The sequence below is a fragment of the Strix uralensis genome, chromosome 17, assembly GCF_047716275.1.
Source record: "Strix uralensis isolate ZFMK-TIS-50842 chromosome 17, bStrUra1, whole genome shotgun sequence".
Classification (NCBI taxonomy): domain Eukaryota; kingdom Metazoa; phylum Chordata; class Aves; order Strigiformes; family Strigidae; genus Strix; species Strix uralensis.
Genome location: NC_133988.1, coordinates 11,273,580 through 11,297,359, shown reverse-complemented (window position 1 = coordinate 11,297,359; position 23,780 = coordinate 11,273,580). Strand labels below are relative to the sequence as shown.

The following is a 23,780-nucleotide window of genomic DNA, read 5'->3' as shown; positions in this document are numbered from 1 at the left end:
TTGCTCTGACATCTCATGCATGATTAGGCTGTTCTCCTGTCTGTGGCCATAGTTCCCATAGCCAGGTTTTCATGCAATTTGTGCTGTCTCATTCATTAGGATAAAACTGGAATACATTTTCTCTTAAAGCTAGTAGAATAGATAATAATAAAATAGATAATACTTTAAAAAGTAAGCTTTCCACTTCAATTATTATAAATATTTGTAAAGGAAAATATTTTCAGAGGATTCTGGTATACCAAATAACAGAATGTAATACAAATTGGCCTTTATAAAAGAACGATTTTAAATGAGTAGTTCATGTGATAAATCTGTTAAATATTTGGATATGTTAAACTTGATTTAAAGGAACCATACCAACTTCAGACTGAACTCACAGATGAATGGCAACATTTATTTTAATCAATTATTAAGGCAGCTACTGGTTTATCTTTGTACATGATGGAAGTGGATTTTAGCCTCCCTATTGCATTCCCGTACAACTTTCCTTAGGGTTAGGAAGCTGATGAAAGTACTTAGGTTTGTTTGCATAGGCTGAAATGGTCGATTAACAGAGAACATAATACAGGTAGACCAGATGTATGCATCTTAGCAGCTTTAGAGATATTGGATAGCTGTAATATTTTAATCATTGTTAGGAAAGGATTCACCCAGTGCATTGGAAATGGTTCCCCTTAATTTTGCATGGGGTTTCTTGTTAAAACAAGGAGTAATATTCATGAAAATATGTGTGTTCTATTTGATTTGACACTTGTTTGTCTTCAGCACTGTAGCCAGGGCTAAGGTTTATAGAGTTTTATTCTTCTTAATACCTCTGTTAAGACATCATTTATGCAATCTTAGCTAAACTACATGTAACACCAGGGAGAGGAACTGTCTTTAAATCTTTTCAGTGCAAATGCTGGTTATGGTTTCATTTGGTAAATTCCTTGATTGCACATTGTGTAAGATATACTTTATTTTAATAACTTTTTGTTAACATTTGGGTACTTTGACATGTTTTGTCCTATAGTATTTTATTCTGTCATTTCTTGTAGAAACAGCTCAGACAGAAAATGTAGAAGAAAATGAAGAACCTTTTGTTGCCCCTCCAGGACTGAACGTACCTTCTGATGTGGAACTGGTATGTGTATACATTTAACGCATCCTACATTTCTGTCAATTTTCAAGGAGTTTATGGTGCTTTACTGTTTTGGTTTTTTCCCCCATTAACTTTAGTGTGGTACCTTTTTAAATTATTCTGGAGTGGTAGCTTAATTCTTTCTTGAGTTTTTGAATTCTGTCAACTCTCTTGAATCTTCTTTTTCATACTGAATTTATTGCAGTGCTTATGGTAAGTGCATTTTGTGTCACTAAAGGGCAGTTGTTCTTCGAATGGATACTTACTGAGATGTCAGGGCTGACATTCCAAATATCAAGGACCATTAAACCAAAAGATTGCTTCTGTTCAAAATATTTTTTTCTGGATTCTTTTTAATTGAGTCACAATCTGAAGAGCGTAGGAAGAGATCAAATACAAAGGCTGTGTTTAAGACTAGCCTATTCAAGGAGAAAAGCCATAGATTATTTGTAGCAAATTCTGAAATAACTTGGAAGTGATATAGAAGCTCATGTGATGTTACCAGAATTTGCTACATAGTAAACTGTTAACTTAATTGCAACTTGTGTATTTTTCCCGGGAAGGGAGCCGAATAGTTGCCAGCTTGAGTAGAGTTGCAACCATGAGGATTTTCAATTTATTTCAAGTTTCATAAAAGATCTGGGAAGTCAAATAATATTCTTTCTCCTATATCATAGAATCACAGAATGGTTTGGGTTGGAAGGGACCTTAAAGGTCGTCTAGTTCCAACCCCCTGCCATGGGCAGGGACACCTTCCACTAGACCAGGTTGCTCAAAGCCCCGTCCAACCTGGCCTTGAACACTGCCAGGGAGGGGGCAGCCACAGCTTCTCTGGGCAGCCTGTTCCAGTGCCTCACCACCCTCACAGGAAAGAATTTCTTCCTTACATCTAATCTAAATCCACTCTCTTTCAGTTTAAAACCATTACCCCTCATCCTATCCCTACACCCACTGATAAAGAGTCCCTCCCCACCTTTCCTGTAGCCCCCTTTAAGTACCGAAAGGCTGCTCTAAGGTCTCCCCAGAGCCTTCGTCACCCAGCCTGTGTTTGTGCTTGGGATTGCCCCAACCCATGTGCAGGACCTTGCCCTTGGCCTTGTTGAACTTCATGAGGTTTGCACGTTCCCACCTCTCCAGCCTGTCCAGGTCCCTCTGGATGGCCCATCCCTTCCCTCCAGCGTGTTGACTGCACCACACAGCTCGGTGTCGTTGGCAAACTGGCTGAGGGTGCACTCAGTCCCACTGTCCGTGTCGCCCACAAAGATGTTAAACAGCACCAGTCCCAACACCCACCCGTGAGGATGCCACTCGTCACTGCTCTCCACCTGTACATCGAGCCGTTGGCCGCTACTCTTTGAGTTGACCATCCAGCCAGTTCCTCATCCACCGAGTGGTCCATCTGTCACATTCATGTCTCTTCAATTTAAAGACAAGTGTGTCATGTGGGACAGTGTCATGAAAGTGTTAATTTATATTTGGGCTGCCTTCTCAACTTGATAACTTTGGCCAGTAAAGATTCAAAGCACTCTGAGAATAACTAATGGTGAACACAGGGTATTTATGTAAGAGTGTGTTTCTACTTCATTACCTTTTAATTGAAAATTTTTATCCTGCTCTGTTTTTTATATGAAATAAGAGCTATTTAACAAATCTAATGTGCAACTTCACTTGTTCTAATTTTACTTTCTCTACTTTTCTTTACAATCTTATAATACATTTCATTAGTGAAGTGCTTACAAACCTACTTCTGACTTCAGGGAAGATTTTTATACGTTATTGCCTTTAAATTATGAGTTATACTTTAATCTGAGAATAAGAATATTGAGTTCTCAGTGAGAAGCTGCTTATTTAGCGTTTGGATGCTGTTTCCAAAAAGTAACTGCTGGTAAAAGAGTACTTGCTGGTTTAGATCACTGCTTTGCTTGAATTTTGTTCTGAAACTTAAGATACATTTTACATGTAAGTTGCAGATTGCAGTATGGGGCTTACGGAAGTAATTTGTCAGTCATCTGTAGAACTCTAGTATATTCAAATTAACAGAAAGCAAATGTTGGCATATTTACTTTTGAATTTTAAAAAAAATGCAAAATGTCTAGACCGCAGCTCTGAAAACAATGTATATTTGACCTTGGATCGGGAATTGTGAGAACTTTTTTTTTGTAAGCCTTGATAATTTCTTATTGTTGTTCTAATCAAGTCACTCACTTTTACCACTGAATGTTTTTATTCCATATTTTTTAATTTAATTGCTGTGAAGGATAGAAGACTGGTAAATTATTGATGGGGTTTTACAGGCATCTTTAAAAAATACTTCTTACTCTACCTTGTTCCTATTTTTAAAGAGACAGAGATAAATACTTGATAAATTCTATTGCCATTATGTCGATCCACAAGTGATTGGAAAAGGTGTACAGCTATATTGCTGATTTGTAGAAATGTTCTAGGTCATTCCTGAGTTTACTGCTAATTAACATTCAAGTTAAAAGACATGGCACTTGTAGATGGTTATGGCAGGGGGAGGACACTTGTAAACTTTGAATCATTTTGGGGAGGAAACTGTAGTGCTTGGAAATAAGATGAAATTCGAGAATCAGCTTGCTAACTTGGAGACTTTGTTCACAATCTGCAAGGTGCAGTTCAATAAAGACAAATGTAAAATAGTTCTTGTAATACAGAGCAGTCCAAAGTGCAGATGTTAAATGCAGACTAAATAGTTAGGCAGCATTACTGCAAAAAAGATCCAGAGGCTGTAGTGGGCTGTTGAATGTTCAGTGTATGGCAGCTCCAACTGCAGCAGCAATGTCATTCTGGAACTTCAAATAGGAGAGTTGGCTTGAGGATGCAGGAGGTCTTGCACTGGTTAAAACTGTTGATGTCAGGGTTATGGGCAAAGGTGACTGTTCTTGCCTGTTGCATTTTAAGAAGTGCATGGTTGCTCTGGAAGTGGGCTGCAAGAGGAAGTTATCAGTTAAAGTTACGAGGAGAGATTGCAAATTGCTTTTTCTCCGGATGAGAGTACTGAGAGGCAACATAAGACTTAAAATTATTTTGCAGGCTTACTGAAGATTGGAGGATAGTTGCTTAACTAGCAGTAAGGGAGACTCGTTCATGAAAAGCTTTTAATTACAATAATAATTAAAGATTAGAACAGACTATCTGACTACCTGATAGCATTTATGGCATTGGAGTATTTTTCAGAAGGATTTTTTCTCAGCTCTGGCAAGTATTCTCGAATTTCAGAAGTTATAACAGTTCTTCTCAGTTTAAATGTTTAGTGTTTTTATTAAATGTAATACCAAACTAGAACGTATCTATGACAGCTGCATCTCTGTTTGCCATTCAGTGTTTTTCACTTTATAAAGTTTCTAAGGTTTTGTAGATCAGTGGTGTTAGTAATCTTAGAAGTCAATTAAAAGCATATTAATATGCATAGTGCCTGTATTCCAGAGCTTATAGTGGTATCAGTTTCAAATTCAAGACCAGATAGTAATTTCAGATAAAATAGTTCTTGAGCTTCCTTGCTGATTTGCAGCTTTGTTTATGAGTCTCTCAGCCTTAAGTGTATTTTGTATTTCTGTTAAGAACCGCAGAAATAGAGAAACTTCATGTATGATTAAACAGTGAAACTGGCAATGCATAAAATGTTATCAGCTTGTTGAGAACTTCATTGCCTCTAATTAAAGTAATCTTTGGTAGTGTTTTAGAGGGATAAGTAAAACTTGACACAACTAATTATTTTTGATATTGAACATGTTGTTCTAGTAAAAGATCCAATCGGCTGAAAATAATTTCTAAAAATGTGCTGTTTGATCACATTCAGACTTTTTTCCCTAAATAGAACACCACTGTCTCACGTGCTTCCAGTCTTCTGAAAAAGATTTTCTGATGTTCACAACATACTTCTATATCTAGACCAATAAAAATGCAAAGCTAAACCAAATCATTAATGTGACACTTCATTTTTTATAGGCACACAGAATATGTATTTCTACAGTTTATTGAGCACAAGACAAAACAGAGCTATCTGAGTATGAAATTAAAGACAGTGAATGGTGAAGTTCATTCATTCTTTAACTATATTCTTGTTCTTTTCACCTCTTGGGTTTGATATGGCAGTGCTCCTTAGATGGGATTTCAGGAGTGGAAATGTATGGATGCTGCTTAATGACTTAAATGACTCTTCATGGGAATGTGACAGCACATAGCAATTGCAGTTCTTACGTTGGTCTTATGGTGCAACATGTTCCTTCCAAGCAAGTGCATAGTAACAAGCTTTTCTATCAGGGAACAATATTTGCACATTCAATGATAACAGAATAAAGGACAGCTGTTGGGAAGACCTTACATGTTGAGTCTTCAGAGTGCCTTGAGGTATTGTAAGAGAGGGCCACTTTAAGTTGGCACTGCTGTGTCAAGAAACAGACCTGTCTCCTCTCTTGGGCCAGCAAACTGTCTGTCTGGCTGTGGAATGTACCTGGCTTAGGAGAATTCTTTTGCTACATCAAAGTCAACCAGGATTTGTTCCCCTCTTCAATTTGGTGTGCAATGGCAAAAATAGTTGTGCTGATAGAAGGAGTGGATCTTGCAAAAGGAAATTAATGAGCAGCTAGGGAAGATCGGGACTGTTTTTTTTTTTTTAGTGCTGATATTCTTTCACTAGTTAGAAGTGATTATGAAACTGAGTTGCTAGAGAAAGCTGAGGGGCAGGGAACTACTGCTCTTTCTAATTCCCTCTGGAGTTCTAACACACTTTACCAGCTGCTTCTGAGAATACAAATATATGTTATTTTACTCCCACAGCCACCAACAGCAAAAATGCATGCAATTATAGAACGAACTGCAAACTTTGTCTGCAAGCAGGGAGCACAGTTTGAGATCATGCTAAAAGCCAAGCAAGCACGCAACTCCCAGTTTGACTTCTTGCGATTTGATCACTACCTCAATCCCTACTACAAATTCATTCAGAAGGCTATGAAAGAGGGAAGATATGCTGCTCCTTCTGAAAATAAAGCGGACGAGAAAAAACGTAAGTTGTTGCTTGTCAAATGGATAGCTTCATGATGTGAATCACTGAAACATCCGCTGGTCTTTTTTGGCAAAATAGCTGCATTTTGTTGGTGTGTTGCAATGGCAATACTGTTATCCTGCAGCTGAGATTGATGTGATGATTCAAAATTTTGCTTAAATTGGGGGAGATTTTTAAAAGGAAAGATTGTTTTGTGAAACTTTCAAATACAAGAGCTGCTATGATCTTGGAGCTTTTAGGAATACTTATATATCTCTAGTCCCATGGAAAGCTGGTCTGTGCGCTTAGGTTTTTGTTTTATTGATGGCTAGCAATATCTTCCTGTATAAGCAGATTTATGTAAATGGTAGTTTAAGAACACGTATGTCCTGTATCATCTTTCTCTCCCAATACAAACCCAAATAAAATTCAGACATTGCTTCTATTTAGACTCGAGAGTCAAATCTGAGGAAGAAGATGATGACGACGATGATGATGATGGAAATTATTTGCATCCGAGTCTCTTTGCGTCTAAAAAATGCAGTAGGCTTGAAGAACTCATGAAGGTAATTGACCCTATTAAAATTACTTCCTACCTTGTAAACCATCTGATTCATGGGCACAAAAATTGTAATATGCAGGTGTTAAGATCATCTGTTAACAAAGATTTATTTTTTTTTTCCCCCCCCCTAGACTGTGTCTTAGTAATTTAAGTCTGTTTTGGTAAGCTTTCAAGCTACATTTAATCTAGTACATAAGTTGTTATTTTTCCATTTGTAAGGAATTATATCTTTGGTTTTGATGTCCTGTGGTATTGAGGGCATCACTGAAGGGTTTATCCCACAGAACCTGTATTGAAACTGGAAGGATTAAGATATTTAATGCCTTCTGTATATAGGATGAGAAAGAATGTTTTGGTTTTAGATTTTAGTAGATAAAATGTTGACGTGAATAATAGTTTCAGCAAATAATATTTCAGCAGAATGTACTACTAGTTTAATGAAAATTTTGTGGGGTATGTTAGTTATTTTTGTTTTCTGAGTATGATCAGTGACAGAACAATGGGAATGAGAAATGGTTGTACACATTTGAGGCTTTCAGAAGAATGGTAGTGTCTGATACTTAGATAAGTCAGGTTCTGTGTTTTATCGCAGCCTCATCAGTAAATGAGTAATACCTGCTTTTTTTATGTCGTGGATTTCTGTCCACATTAAAGTATTTTTTTGTTTTGTTTTCCACTAATTTTCAAAAAAGAAGTTGATTCTGATGTGAGAGTTACAAAAACAGTAACTTCATTGTTTAGACAATATTACTGATAATTATTAACGTAGATTTGCTTTCCAAATTAGGTTGATACTATCATGATTTAAATATGTGCTTCAAATTTTAATTTTGTTTCTATTCTTAAAATCTTTTCAGCCTTTGAAGGTAGTAGACCCTGATCATCCACTTGCAGCACTGGTGCGCAAAGCCCAATCAGATAATAACTCATCTACACCACAGTCAACAGATGGGGCAGCTGTACAGACATCACAAGCAGAATATTCTTCTGATTGTAAGTGCATTGTGATTAGACAGCTGGTGGTGTGTCTTGATGAATTGTATGTGGATGCTGGTGGAAAGAAAATACGTTAGCTTCATACTTGATCATTCGTAACTGATATTTATTCTTTTTCCATCTCCTGAGTCTTTGAAGGTACATTCATCCACTGAGTGTCTGTGGAATTGTTAGCTGCTTAGGGAAAACAGAAATGGGGTGGAGGGGGTGGGCAGGCAGGAGGCCAAGTCTCTAGTCTATGAGTATGGTTAGCACAATATCCTCCATGTTTTTTGATAACTTCCATTAATTTCTATTAATGAAGCCTAATGAGGGCCTTCACTGTTGAATATAAAATTGTCCTATACAGTAATTCATGAGATTCCCATTAAAAAAAGCTTACTGAATTAAGCAAAATGCAGATGGTAAATTTACTTTGAACAGTTTTGCTGGAATGTCTAACACTAAGAAAAATCTGGAAAGGTAAAATCATGTAAATTGAAGGATCCCACTGAAGTGATAAAACCAGGTTTTAGTACAACATTCTGTTCTAAGTTTGGAAGTAGTTTTATGGTAAATAAATAAGTTTTTCATTATACAGTCAATTCATATAATTTTTCATTATTTTACCATTATTCTGAGCGCTGGTGCAATGTTATGTAGAGAATAAAATTCATGAATATGCAAGATTCAAGGTTAAAAACTGATCTTTTAAAGTGTATTTCTCATTACAATATCTGAGAGGGAGTACTAACTTTTAAGTTCCATAGCTCCAGAGGGCATTCTTTAATAAAGGATACCCTATTTTATTTTTTTTTCTCAAAGGAACAACAAAAGCAATGATATATTTGAATTATAAGTGAGCAGTGTGGAAAGTTGTGTGCTCAACTGCTTTTTCTGTGCCTGATATTGAAGAACCAAGACTTTCTCCTACCTCCAAATTATTATTAAATCTTTAATCTTAGATTTTTCTTGAACCATTTCAGATAAAAGTAAATACTATCCTGTCTCTAACCTCTTTTAAGAATAAACTTTGCTATGAAATTTTTAGCAACATTATCTTAACTTCTCTGGATGTGTCTGGTTTCCATTATCTTTAAAGCTACTTAATGCAGGCCTTGTATAAGCTCTTGGAAATTTTGTAAATTCTGACACTCAAAAAGTTGAAGTCAAACTTGATTGGGGTTATGTGCCTCTAATTATTTTGAAATTTCAGAATTCTGAAACCCCTTGATTATATAGAAATACAGAAATGAAACTTTTTCATTTATGGGACTTACCATTTGACACTACTGAGATAGAAGAAATTATATTGCAACATTCACTACAGTAGGGTTTCATGGTATTATAAATTTGTAGGTAATGAGTAGTGTTACTTCAGGGTGGTGGTGGTGATGAAGTTCTTGGTTTTTTTAGTAAAGTTGTTGCAAATAAGTATCACCGTGATTATCTGAGTTCAGAACCCCCCAAAGGATTACAGGTGGTGTCAGTGTAATATATGGAGAGGAATATGCATGAAAGTAATTTTTATTTAAAACTGTACCTGAAGAGAATCTTAATAAAGCTGAAATAAGATTTCTGTGGAGAAATTGAAAATTACTGGTTATTTCAAGAAAGACTAAAATCAGAATAAGTATCTCTGTAGAATAACACTCGTCACTTTTCCAACTACTTTCATGTCAGGCTTGAATCTGAATGTATACGATGCAAACTGGGAGATTATAATTTAGTAGCAATACAAGTTAAGTTTGCAACTCCACTCCCTGCCTTTAAAACTTAACAGATCTTTATTCTGCTCTCCTTATAAACTTATTCTTTGCAGAAAGTAAATGCTGCCACACAGGAATGTTTATGAACCTTTTAAAAGGATAATTCATTATAATAAATTGATTAAACTTTGCCTCCGGAAATGCAAACTCTTACTGTAAATACTTTGAGATATTTTACCTGAATACTTTCTGTTTATTTGCCTTTCTGCAGAAATTCTTTAGATTTACAGGAAGTAACTGCCTTTTAAAAGTGTTATGCTAATTAAAGCATTATCAAATATTGTTCTTAACGAAAGCAAGCCATAAGCCTTTACACTCTCAAGAAACAAATATTTAGAATTGTAGAAGCCTCTAGTGTAGAAAACTTGCTCACATCGGTTGTTCATTGTATTGGTGTTAAATTGCAAAACCTGTCTACTTTTTGAGGTTTTAGTTAGTAGGTGTGTATATATTTAACAATAACAGTGGTTTAATATATATTATATAGTGATACTAGTGGTTTAATTTCTCTATGTTAGTTTTGAATATATGCACATTTTTTTCTTAATGCATACATAGTTTTAACTGAGTTAAACTGCCAGAGGTGAATTAGATTAGGAAGAATTATTTCATATTAGCTAATTTTTTAATAGGTCTTCTCTGGTTCACTTCTCCATTCGTGCCTATTTGGCTTCCAACTGACCTTCTATACATTCTGATTCTGCCTCTTAATCTGCATATTTCTTATTCATCCTAAGCATGTTAATAGGAGCCTTCTTTTTTTTTTGTTTTGTTTTATTTACACAATAAATTAAATACCATTTCTAGCGTGTTGTGTGAATCTGGATTCTCAATGTGTTTGTACTGATGCAATAATGTTGGGGTTTTTTTAATTGGGTATTTTTCTTCTAATTAGAACTTTGTTCTTAAATATGTCTTTTTATAGCAACTGTGGCAGCCATGTATTATAGTTACTATATGCTACCCGATGGAACCTATTGCCTCGCGCCTCCACCTCCAGGAATAGATGTTGCCACCTACTACAATGCGTTGCCTGCAGGGGTGACTGTATCAAGCACTACAGGGGTAGCAACAGTTCCTCCACCCCCTGGTACTACACCTCCACCTCCCCCAGACACAACCGATAGCAGCAGTGGGTTGACTTCTACCACAACATCTACAAGGTACCACATATACGTTTGCTTGTTTGTTGGAGGGGTCTCTTTCCTGCACTTCAGTATGAAGTTTTTAGTAAGGGTTGTGTTGTTGGTGATCGTCAGTAGCATTCACCAGTGTTTATACAGCTTTGATTACCACCACTTTGGTCTTTGACACTGTACGTGGTTATTCTTACTTAGCTACTATGAAGTTTTTGCATGATGGAAAATCAAGTTGTTTTAACTGCAGAATGAACCCAGAGAGCAAGCCTCTATGTAATGTTTTGGGTTTTTTTTATTAAAGCAAGAGTCTGAAAGATATGTATGTTCTATTTATAAAAATAATGTACTTTTAATGTTTTCAGCACAATTGCTCCAGTGGTTGCCATTATACCTCCACCCCCCGATATCCAGCCTGTTATTGATAAGCTAGCTGAGTATGTTGCTAGGAATGGAATAAAATTTGAAACCAGTGTTCGTGCAAAGAATGATCTCAGGTAAGAGAAAACGTTATTTTAACTTCTATTTTAAAAGTTGAGGTTTTCATTTTTAAATATATTACCAGGACATGCGGATCTTAAGAAGAGAAGTGCTATAATTTTTTTAAATTGAAATTCAGGGACTGTCTTAAAGGTAATGCCAAAGCATTATTGCCCAAATCCTCAAAACAACCAACCTAACAAAGTGTCTCTAGAAAGCATGCTCTGAATGTGTATCCTCTGTAAGTTTAGGCATAAGTTACAGTGCTTCCAAACATCAAATGGCATTCCATTTGCTAGAGAAAATTAGGTGACAAAGGATTGTTGGTATTTACTATGTTTCTGTGCATTTTCACATATTCATTTTTCTTTTAACAGATTTGAGTTCCTGCAACCGTGGCACCAGTATAATGCTTATTATGAATTTAAAAAACAGTTCTTCCTTCAAAAAGAGAGCAGTGACAGCTGTCAGGTACATGTGTGTTTGTGTATATTAAAAATGCAGCGTAAGTGAGAAAGGGGACTTGCTTATCTGTTGTGTTACCATGAGACATTTTAGAAATGGAACACTGAATTATGGTTGTTCAGCAAAGGATGTGAATGCTTTTTTTGTTGCTTTTTAGTTTTGTATAGCATTTAAAGAAGGCTATGTGAAGTGGTGTGATATTTAGTTCTTGCTTTTTAGTATAAGCAGCCACTCAGTGTGGTTTTAATATAAAATAGCAACCTGAAAATCTTTCAGCTTTCTATACAAGGAAATATGTGCTTTGTGAAGGTTTCGAGCTTTGTAGGATTGGGATTAGTGTTCTGCTGTCAGAAAGGTTAGGTATAACTTTTTAACAGCCATACCTTCTCATATGCCTCATGGTTCTTTGTAGAACAATAGCACAGTAGCTAGGCTACTTTTCTGACATGCTTTTTTCTGAGGGAGGTTGTTCTAAAGAAGAGTCCTGTCATGATTGACTGAAACAATACCGGAGCTTCAGAATCTCACATCAGCTTCCTACTTGCTTTGCTTCTCCTAGTTCATGTTATTAGAAGATGATACCCAGACTTGGCATCCTTGTTTTTAACTATTCTCATGTTAGCTAATCTCATTAGATTGTTCTCGTATTGAAAAGAAAATTGCAAATAGTATCAGAAATACATTATCTGATGTTAACTTTTCATGGGAAAGAGCTATTTTTTTTTTAGGCCCTATGTCATTTGTCATCTCAAGGCTTAGATTGGGGAGCCTTAAACTGAAGAAGGTAGGCCTGTGGGTAAACTCCTCAAAATCGCTTTGTGGAAAATGAAGAAATTCAATACTAGTTGCTGTTTGAAACACTTGTGTCTAATATTTTGTTTTAATAGTTTTAAAGATAAGCTGTGGTAAATACGATCTTATTCAGCTGATAAATTACATGCAAAATTGTCCTGTACCACAATGCTGACTGTTATTCTAGAATTTCTTACTTGCAAACCAGTGGGTTGAATTCATAATACTTACATAATTAATAAGCACTTGTTAACATTTATTTTGGGGGGAAATTGTACACTAGCCAAAGTATAATAATAAAGGATACATTTTAAATGTTCAAATGAGTACTGCTAAGAAGCAAGCAGAAACTGGTTTAAGTCCCTTGAGGTCACATGTAGCAGTGCATATTTTCCTACTGCATGGTTTTGTAGATAATGTCATTCTCTTTAATTTTTTAGAATAATGATTTCAATATTATCTTTATGCTTTAGTAATGTACATATAGGCAACTAATGCAACTGATTGTTCTCCTTTTGGCCATTAAAGTTAATAAGAAATTGTACTACTGGCTTCAGTAAATACAGAATTAAGTCCTTGATTTCCTTGTGTTTTTCCCCTTTGAGAATTTTCAGAAATTAGTTCTGTTGGTCAGGGAATGGCTGCAGGGAGCAATGAAAGGATCTCTTCAATACCTGGCATTTCAACATTAGGTATACTTAACAGCAGCTGGTGGAAAACAACCAAACTATTGAGAGAGGCTCATTTAAGTGTTAAATTACTTAATGTCATCACCTGACTCACCATGTACATATTTTTAATTTTCTACAGTATACAACTTAAAATTTTTATACTGTGAGTTTAGAGATCATCTTGAATGATGCAAGTCATGTAATAGTAGAACCAGTAATTCTTTAATGTCTTGAAATTCGAATCTCCGCACAGTACTGTATCAATTTAATGCCACAAAAAACATTGATAGGCCCAATGTTCTTCAGCAAAATGTTGGAACAAATCAAGCACATTAACCTCTGATCCCTGTAAAACTTGGCTTTGTAAAGAAGGTATCGTGCAATTGTACATTAGGAAAAAATGTCATAAGCTTTTATTCTGTTCCTGTGAATTAACTTTAATGGATTTTGTCCCAGACCCTGGAAATCAAGAACTAAAAAAATATACTTTGGGAAAAAAGTATATGCTTTTAGGGTCTAATTTTAAAAACATAGTTTTTAAAACAGTTGTTGGCGGAAGTGTACCGGCTGAAGAACATTCTCTTCACTGTAAAATAACAACACATTCTCGCTGTAGGTCTGTAGTTTTTGCAGCTTGTGGATTTACATGAGGTAGTACATTATTTATAAGAAGCAGACTTTTGGTCATGAGTGCTTATTGATGTAAAATTATCTGATATGTGATTAGCTGATTTTTGAAATGGCTGGCAAAATTTCAGCTCCACAGACACTGCTTTAATTCTTTCATGAACTACCTAGTTATTAAGATTGCACATTTCTTTTGAAAAGGGAGTATCTTCATCTGAAGATGTTCCAGCAGATACTGCCGGTGATACACCAAGCGAGACTCAATTTGCAGATGAACATGCACCTGAAGATGCATCTGAGCCAAGTGCTAAGGGAGTTCCAGGAACTAAAAAGGATGTTCCTCCCTCTAAAGCTGTCAGTGATGGTAAATTGGTGAAAGGTATGTTAGCGTGGTTTGTTGGGCGTGAAAATATTTGTTGAGTATAGTTGAGGGAAAAAAAGAGGCAGGGGGAAAGTAGGGAAAAGAATGTAATGCAGAAAATATTTTCACTGAAAGCATCAAAAAAGGACTGAAATAAGTAATTTGATTACTTTCATATTTCTTTATTATCCAACTATCAGGTATTTATGGTCTGACAGTATAAATGGGTTTATTTCAGTTTTGTGCAAAGTTGAAGGCTTTCATCAGTGACCCCAGCAGAATCTCGTTTTTGTCGTTTTAAACTTGACAGTTACAAGCTCTGTGCAAGAAAGAAGTTATTCCTTCTGAATAAATGCAGTAGTCTTATTTGAAACTATGCATATGGAGGAAGTGCGCTAGGCTTATTACTTAGCTGCTCAGTCTTCCTGTGTTAGACGTTAGTCATAATGGAAAAAAAGACCCTGGAATGTTTTTCCTCTTGCAGTCATACCAGCAGAGAGACAAAATGGGAGGATCTCTTGGAAGCCAGTCAAACAAAGTCAGCTAACACACTATTAGTGTCCTGAGTTGGAGAAGCAATGATTTATACCTGGGAACTAATTTCCCTGCCTATTGGGAAAAGTTATCTTAAAATTTCTTCTTTTCAGTTAAAACTAGAAAGTTAAATCTATTAACTAGAACTGAAAGCCACTGATTAAAAAAAAAAAAAACAAAAAAACCCAAAACAAACAAAAAAACCCAAACAAAAAAACAACAACAAAAAAAACAACAAAAAAACACAACCAAAAAAAACCAAAAAAAACAACAACAACAAAAAAAAACAACAACAAAAAAACACAACCAAAAAAACCAACAACAACAAAAAAAAACAACAACAAAAAAAACCACAACAAAAAAAACCAAAAAAAACCAACAACAAAAAACAACAACAACAAAAAAAAAACCAACCCACCAGGAAAAACACTCTTACCTGTGGTCCTATGGATGGGTACTGCCTTCCTGCCACTTCAGTGGCTTTCTTAATTGCTGATAAGTTTATCTACTCCTTGTGGTCCCTGGAAATTCTTCTCTCTTTCTGCTCCTCTCTACAATTTCTTTCCCTATCCACGGGCTGCAAGCTCCAGACTGTTTGGCATAGTTTCCAGGCTGTCCATGCTCTGCAGTTTCTTCTCTGGGCAGATTGAGTAGCTTCCGCAGGGAAGAAGCAATCTTCCCTGCCTTCAAAGATGCACTATTAAGAGAATGTAATATACAACAGAAAATGATACTGTTGCTTGTTGTTGTATTATTAATAAATGGCAAACTGGACCCCATGCTTTAGTAATAATAATCTGCTCAAATTTAGATGATGGAGTGTAACCAGTGAGTCATTTCATGACAATCCTGTTCCTATAAACTTATTTTCATTTCCTCTAATATGATACAAATCCCACTTTCTTGTAATCTAAATACACTGCTTGGTTGCAAGACAGACGTAACATCCACCACTAGATTTTTCTTCTGCCTCTGAGCGAGTAAAACCCCATTTTAGGATTTGTTCTGTCAGACGAAAAAGTTGGAAAATCACTATTATAATATCTCTTCTCTTGGAATTCTTAAGTTCTTTATTTCTGAGCCTGTTTCCTTAACCTGGAATTACAAGATGCAAAGTTTATATTTTATGAACCTTGGTATGTAATTTAATTATTGTATTTAAATTTCCCTGATTGAAATTCGATAGAATATATATGCAAAAGGCATCCTGAGAAAGATAAATATTGCAGCAGACCGTATCGTAGTAGGTTGCTTTGCTGAAATGTGTGAGAAATTTCAGTCTTTACTCTTAGAAGCTGCATTTTGGACAAATGGTTTAGAGATAAATTCTGTATTTTTTTTTTTTCAGAAAATGGTTCTCAAAAAATGTTCCAAGGAAAATTCTGTGAGGGAAAAGGATTAGTTCAGACTTATATATTAGCTATTCTTAATATTTTTTGAAGATCCATTAATACAACCTAGCTTGAAATGATCCACAATTTCCTTTTTATTGTGGTATTCTATGTTTTTTTACAGGCATTCTTTTTCCTTTGAGTGTGCTGGCATGAGTGTGTTGTGCTGTCCTCTTGTGTTGGAGTAGCAGGGGCTGCTTGAAAGGAATAGTTGACCACCAATCTTGCTACAGCAAGACTAGCTAAGACATTTGGGGAAAAGTACTTAGCTTTTGCATTTATATCTCCTGTAATGAAATGTTGTTAACTCCCCAAAGTAATTAATTTTCATATAGATGGAAATAAGTCTTTAAGTACTGTTCTGTGAGCCTGCCAAATGCTATTGTTGTGCAAACCACCAATTTAGTGTGAAGGAAGCATAAGGGACCGTATCGTACTGTAGCGTGTCAGATAGGAGCCTGAGCACAGGGCGTTTTCATCTTAAGCCTGGAAGAGTAGATTGTTCATTTGGGAAAAGAAATAGTACCGAAAATAAAATCTATTTGGGACAGAATTTGAGATATTTATCTTGTCTCAGGAAACTTAATTCCTGAGATGGTTTAAAGTATCTTTCTTTTTTCCCTGCTGCTACTAAAGTGTTAGAAAAAGACTTTGAGAAACATCTTTACAAGGCAAATGAAGTTTCCAACATTTGTTTAAAAAAAAAAAAGGATTGTGTTGTCATTTTCCCAAAAATAATTAGCATAAGGATGATAGAAGTTTCTTTTTTTTGTGGTGTAGTCTGCGTGAGTAATGGATAAAGTCAAGAAATTCAACTTGCTTTCTACTGTAGTCTAATGATATGTAAAATCTTACCGTTCATTCACAGCATCGTTTGCTCCAATAAGCTTTGCAATCAAGGCCAAAGAAAATGACCTTCTTCCTTTGGAGAAAAACCGTGTGAAATTAGATGATGACAGTGATGAGGAGGAAGAAGAGGGCAAGGAAGGCCAAGAGAATGCTAATAGTGCTTCAAACCATTCTCCAGCTGTTGCCACTCCTTGTACTGCTGCTGAAGAGAAAAAACCTCAACTTACACAGGAGGAGTTGGAAGCTAAACAAGGTATCCCATGTTACACTGAAAACAAAAAGAAAGATTGAGTCCTTCAGGCAAACTATAAGTATGGCATTTTAGGTATTTTCAATCTTTACTATGTCATGTTAACAGGAATCAGAGTTCTTTTCTCACAGTTTCCTGCTTCTTATTAAGAATGAAATCTTCATTGGTTGCCCAGCTAAAATCAAATTTTATCACACTGGAGCTGAGTACTTTGCCCTAATGCATGATCTTTCTGAATTTTATTTTGTTTTTCCATTACAATCTCCAGGTAAAATACTAAACCTGTAGTTTCCAGATTGCATTAACAGAGCCCAGAAAAAGGCATGTCCGTTCCTCATTTTCTTCAGAGAACAATGAAACGCTTCAAGCTATTTTTCAGTTATATAGCACTCCCATATAGACTAATATCACCTTGTTGATGTTTTGTTACTCTTACAATGCAATGCCATTAAGTCTTTGTATGGGTTTTTCCTGTTACTGTGTTTATGTACGTAAGGGCAGAAGTGTATGCCATGTGAATTGGAATGAAATGATCTTTTAAAGGGATCAAATTTCCCCCATTCCTCCCCAAGGCTGTTTTACAGCAGAAAATGTTTAATAAAGTGGAGATGCTGTCAGTGTTTACCAGCTTAAAAACTTAATATTTCTCTTACAACTATGAGTATGCCACAGGAATTCAATTTTTCATTTTCAAAATGCTTTTTTTTGCTCTTAAGTATCAGTTCCTTTGTAAACTTCAGTAGCACAGGGTATGCTATGGTGATACATATCTAAAGCAAATATGAAATACTTTGTATGATAATAAAAATTAAGCGTAAAACATGTTTGGAAAAAGTTAAGTGTTGGAAAAACTGTGAAATCGACCAAAAAAACCCAGTTCTCGTGTACATGCACAGAACACAAAAGTGGAAGTGTAAGATGAGAAAGGTTAGACAAAATATCCGTTAGATGCATAAACTGGTTTATTCTCTTTCTGTAGTCACATAACGGTAACTGTTGGGTGTTACAATGGTAAAACAGTTTCTGAAAATTCTGAAGCAGCCTTTTGTGTAAACATTTTAAGATGTAAGTAAATAGGGCTGGAAAACGTAAGGTAAAGATCGAATCTGTGAAAAGATCAAAATGGAGTTTGCATCACTTTAACAAGAAAAAGCTTCTGAATTTACAGTACTACTTTTTTAGATAGCTTTTGTAAATAGGAAAGGACAAGTGACCTGGATTTTCAGGATTGGATTTTTATGTAATTTTCTTTAAGCTTAAAAATTTTTACTTCACCTGTACTGCTTTTCATCAAGCAAATGGTATTTCTATGAATTAAGATGCTTGGAATTTCATAATTTCAAGCTGGTATGTCCTTATTATGTCTTTGAATGGACTTATTAGAGAGGTTTGAGAATGGTTGGGTAGGCTGTTTGGTTGTTTGTGTTGGGGGGTGTGTGTTTGTTTCAAGGAAACATAAGTTCCCCAAGCGTGACTCACTCTATGCTTAATTGTCTTTCTTAGCAAAGCAGAAACTAGAGGACAGATTAGCAGCTGCAGCAAGAGAGAAGCTTGCACAGGCCTCCAAAGAATCGAAAGAAAAGCAGCTACAAGCAGAGCGCAAAAGGAAAGCTGCACTGTTCTTACAGACACTGAAAAACCCTCTGGCAGAGGCAGAAACAGAGAAAATTGAAGAGAATTCCTTCAGTAATGAGGTAAGCCGGAAACTAATTTCTCTTTACCATAAAGCTAGCAGAAAACTTACCTATAGAGTGTGAATCCGAGGGTATGTTATGAAGTTGCCTGAAGAGATAGAAGCTTTTCTAAATGGGGAGAAATTTGAATTTTAAACACTGATAATATTTTTAATTTATGTTACGTATGAGTCTCATCTGTCATTAAAGAACTGGTAGAGAAATATGATGCATAATTCAAAGGTCAGTTAGCCAGTTACAGAAAGGAAAATGAGCCTGCAAGTTTAACTCTGTACTAGTGGTCCATGAATTAGAATGCTTACCTTTCAAGAGTGTTTGGGTATCTATTGTGATATTTAATGTGTATTCTGAAGTGAGTAAACATCTTCAAATTCAGAAATGATTCACAGGCAACTGAGCTTACTTTAAGGTTTACTTTGCACCTGTTCTGCTGGGTTTTGTTGTTTGATTTTTAGGCCCAAGTTTAGTATGGCAGTTATAAAAGATTTTGTTTTATTATGAGGGTGTGATTTTTTAAAATAAGGTAAATTTGCAGATAGTGGCACAAAATTCAAACAAATATATGTATGCATGCTATTCACTAAACATAGTCAATGAAGAGTCAAAACAAAAAACTCACGGTGAAATAATTGAAAAAACTCACTGTGAAATAATTGAGGGGCTAATTATTCTGCTAGCTGTCTTCCAGAGAACTGGAAGTAGGCACACTGCCTGTGCCTATTTGATCATGAAATGACCATGGCAGAATCTCTTATTTTGGAGAGTAGAAGCAAGTATCTTTCTGTAGCAAATAAAATTGTAGTGTTATTACTCCTGTACTTTCTTTCAAAGAAAGATTTTTGATAGTTGTGTTAGAAATTTGAACCCTCTGCTTCTTTCTAGAAAACTACTAGAAAACAGTCATGTGGCAGAGGCAGACTGCTTTCCATCTTCCTTCTGCCTTGTAATTCTCTTGTCCATTTATACCCATTTTCGTGGTTTGGACAGTCAACCACAATAGGTAATACTAGGGTAATGTCAGTTTGAGGGCTTTCAGAAGCTCTGGTTTGAGTAGGTCATCATGATATTGCACTCTTAGGCCAAATCTAAGAGTAACCTGGGTACTGATGACTTACTAGGTTTTAAGAACACAATAAAATTGCTAGTAAGGTCTCTTGCCATTTGGCTGTTTGGGCTGTTGTTTCCAAAGGAAATTAAAAGCTAATTTCTCATGGCCATACATTGGATTACTAGAATTTATCACAAAGAGGATTTATCATGCAGAATTAATTGCTAATCAGTTAGTTGGCATTATCTTCTGCAGTGAACAGAACTATAACTAGTCAGTCTGATGATGAGTAGTTATGATAAAAACATCATTTGGGTAGAGCCTCTAGAAATCGGTTGTATAAGAATTTTTGAGTAAGCAAAGTTAAAGAGGAATCTTCGGCCAAAAGACTTTAGTAATGAAACTTCATTAATGAAATTTAAAACGAAACTCTAAAAACCTGTGTTGATCAAAGCCACACATTTGCTTTTTTTCCTACTAATAAACAGAAAATGCTGTTTAAAATACCAAAGAAATAAGGTGTTTTACATAAACCATTTCTGATCTCAATAAAGTAACTACAATTTTAAAAGCCTACATGAGGGAGTTGAATTTATTTTACAGGAAAATCCTTCAGGTATTCATTTGTTCATGCATCGTAGTGCTGTCCTGAAGCTTTTCTCTCAATCTGCAGGTTTTGGCAGGTTTTCTCTCTGTCTGCAGGTTTTTTATCGAAGAGTCAGTTTCCCATTTACATAGTGTATTTTCCATTTAAGTTCCTAATTGCTTAACTTCATCCAAAGAGGATAATAGGCTATTTTCCTACTTGGTTTCTGTTCTTTCTTTTTTCTTTTCCCCTTTTCCAGCTTTTTCACTGAGCTGCTCTCTCTTTATGCCACTATAGTGCTTGTCCTAACTTAAGAAGTGATAATTTTACTTTCAGGAGCGTTACTCATTTTTATTCAACCTAAGCATTTTATCGTAAGTGCATCCCAATCCAGTATGATCTGATGCGTGCTTGCTAAAAGATGGGGGAGTCTGTGTTTCCAGCACCTGTACGGATGCCTCCAACAAGCCCAAACAATCTCTTTTCATAATGGAAGAAAAATTATCAAAATCCATTTTCAACAAAGTCACCTTAGACTTATGTCTTCACTGCAATAGCTCTAAAGAGCTGTGGGGAGAAATCAGGAATAGGATTTGGTGTAGACTATGTAGTTTCTTGAAACTTAACCTAAATAGGGCTGGAAATTTATGCATCTTGGTGTATTGTTGCAGGATCCTTCACAAGCCAGATTGAAATTCTTTTGTTTGTCTGTATATGCTGTGGTCAGACCTTTCATGCACATCACAAATACAGATATTGTTGGGAAGTGAAACCTCAGTTTCCTGGTTTTGGAATTATATTGCAAGTGAACTTTTCAAGAAAAACCCACTTCTCAGTAAACTGATTTGCTAAAAACATTTTTCCTTCTCCCACATAAGTACAGTTTCAGAGAAGGCATGTCTTCTTCTCACGTAAAAAATCCACTGTATTTAAGAATTGTAAAGTAACCAGTTTCCCTGCTTCTTACCACTAGAAATGGTTTGGAGGTGCTTTCTTTATAATAGGGTGTATTTAGAATTTCAAATATATATTTAAATGTTGCTGACGTGACCTTGCTTTTTGAAATAAAATTGACTCTTGTGTTAGGAATGCTAGTACTGTGTAAATGAACAGTCTAAAATGCCATAATGTCTTTGGAAGTAATATTCCACCTAAGTGTAATTTGCTTATTGACACACATATATATTTATATAGATAGATGCGTATAGAATTTTGCATATAAATGTTTGAAGTATGAATGTCTTTCAAGCTGTTGTCTTTCCATTTGGCATATTTGAAAAAGCTTCCATCTATGTTCGTTCCAATGCTTAATCTGCCTTTTGCTCTACTTGCCTGGTTTGCCTGTTCATAACATCCCATTTGATTCAAGAACTTTTACTGGAGAAAGATAAGCGAAATCGTATTGCGAAGTTGTTAACCTTTGTTGTATATACACTGAGAATCCAGTAAGCTGCATCATGATGTCTAAATTAGTTTATAAATAAATACGTAGTACCTGGGTTTTTTAAGCTTTTTCAGTCATGTTTCAGAAACTGAAAGATGCATTTAAAAACACTGATTGCAAAAGTAGCAAGAACTAACTACAGTGGCTGTAACTTAAAAAAAAAAAAAAGGGGTATAAAAAATGTCAAGAAATCTGTAAAATTAGTTTTGTAGTTTGGACAGTGGAACTAATTGGGGAAATTTCAGAAATCAAAGGAAAAAAATTAAGTACACCAAAAATATCACTTAATATATTTCATCTCCTGTTTTGGGGGAAGGCGGATCCAGTGAGGAATCCAGGAAACAAAGGTTGATATGCAGTGGTCATAGAGTTAATGTAGTGGAATGATTTTTGTAGCTAAAAATGTGTCTCAAAATAACCGAGTAGTGACTGAGATGTATAATAAAGCATGAAGTGGAGTTGAGAATGTCCATGGGAAATGCATAATTCTCATGAGATTGCCCCTGCCTAATAACTGTATAAAAACTAGTAATGCTATTTATTTGTATACACGGTGTACGTTTGTGCTGAAAACCTGCTTATCACACTGTATAGAAATGCATTAAATGAGCAAAGCTTTTTTGACCTCTGTCAGGTTTTCCTGGTACCTAGTATTTCTTGAAAGAAATGCTGGTACTGAGAATATATTTTTGAACAAAATTGATTCTACTAACTGCATGTATAGGACAGTCAATACCACAGAACATAGCACTTTTAAGCTTTTTTTGCTTCAGCTGAATCTTAAAAATAGTCCGATCTACTTTTTCCATAGCTGAATTATTTCTTTCATATGGTTTCCTGTTTTTCCTTAAAGTGAAATCAAGCAAGAGGAACAAAAGGCTGAAAAAATGAGCTTGAGCAATGAAGCAACACAGCTTTTCACAAATGGCTTCTCACCATTCTTGCATGCATTACAACAGTACAGTTATGGATAATATTTCCTCCAACTGGTACTTGGAAAACATGTAACTTAGCTCAGTTTCCAACTGATCTGCTTTCAATAATGTTGTAGCTAGTGAAGTCTTTGCCCATTTTTAGGCTATGGGTAAACAGTAGCTGGGTGGCATCCCACTTCTTGTGTTTACATGTATAATTTCTAGACACTTTGTAACAAGAAAATCAGTCCAACGGGCACATCTGTCAGGTAGTGCCAGTGAAGGGAAGTTGCCATCATTCTGCCATGAACGTAGGCAGGTTCTTTGACCTACACCAGCAGGCAACCTGTAGTTTTAACAACTGCAGTTCTTCTAGATGTGCAGAGCTGGAGTATGCCAGGTTATCTGGAGTGCTACATTGAAGTGCTCTTTTTATTTTTAAGCAAAGTAAGGTCTTCCATAATCTGAAATGCAAACCTTCTTCCAAATTATTAAAATTAATTTAAATTTTAAAAATTAAGATGACATTTATATTTTTATATGTTTATATATAAGTAGAATAAAGGCTAGTTGTATGCATTCCTATATATATTTACCAAAACCTGAATTAAGTAGATTAGGCATTGGAAGAGCTCACATTAAGATGGTATGTTTGTTTTGTTTTCCTTTTTTTTTTTTCTTCCAGCTTAATAAAGCAAATGTGCTGGCCATTGGCACAAGTTGAATTCTGAATACAAGTTCACCCTTGCTACTAGGGCCTTGGTACGGTACACTTGGTATATTAGGCCTGTAACATTTTTGTCACCTTTTTCAGGGGTTAAAATGTTGTTTGCAAATGTTTTCCCTAACCCTGTCCATCTGAGCAGCATTGTTCATTGATTTTTGTCTGCAGGTCATGATTTAACCAATAGTGTGCCTGGTGGCTTTCTAATACAGAACATTCTGCTAATCTCTCATATTTTATCCTATGTCTGAAATGCTTTAGGGGTGGTAGTACTTTGATATGCACGTAAAAGACAGTTGGTTATACCCAAACTGTTACCTGTATAAACCTTAGATTTAAACAAGGAGAGAAATCTACAGTCATAATGCTGCAAAACCAGACAA

The 23,780-nt window shown here is 35.6% G+C and overlaps 1 protein-coding gene across 7 annotated transcripts in view; it reads left to right on the top strand.

The window, feature by feature from the left end:
* SFSWAP (splicing factor SWAP) overlaps positions 1-23,780 on the top strand; it is a 49,367-nt gene that overhangs the window by 5,696 nt on the left and 19,891 nt on the right. For all 7 annotated transcript variants that reach the window (XM_074887725.1, XM_074887724.1, XM_074887723.1 and 4 more), the window contains exons 4-13: positions 1,038-1,123; positions 5,921-6,146; positions 6,576-6,691; positions 7,545-7,680; positions 10,357-10,594; positions 10,933-11,064; positions 11,425-11,518; positions 13,804-13,981; positions 16,757-16,990; positions 18,491-18,681. In XM_074887725.1, coding sequence (XP_074743826.1) covers positions 1,038-1,123; positions 5,921-6,146; positions 6,576-6,691; positions 7,545-7,680; positions 10,357-10,594; positions 10,933-11,064; positions 11,425-11,518; positions 13,804-13,981; positions 16,757-16,990; positions 18,491-18,681 — 1,631 coding nt within the window. The remainder of the gene's footprint in view (positions 1-1,037; positions 1,124-5,920; positions 6,147-6,575; positions 6,692-7,544; positions 7,681-10,356; positions 10,595-10,932; positions 11,065-11,424; positions 11,519-13,803; positions 13,982-16,756; positions 16,991-18,490; positions 18,682-23,780) is intronic.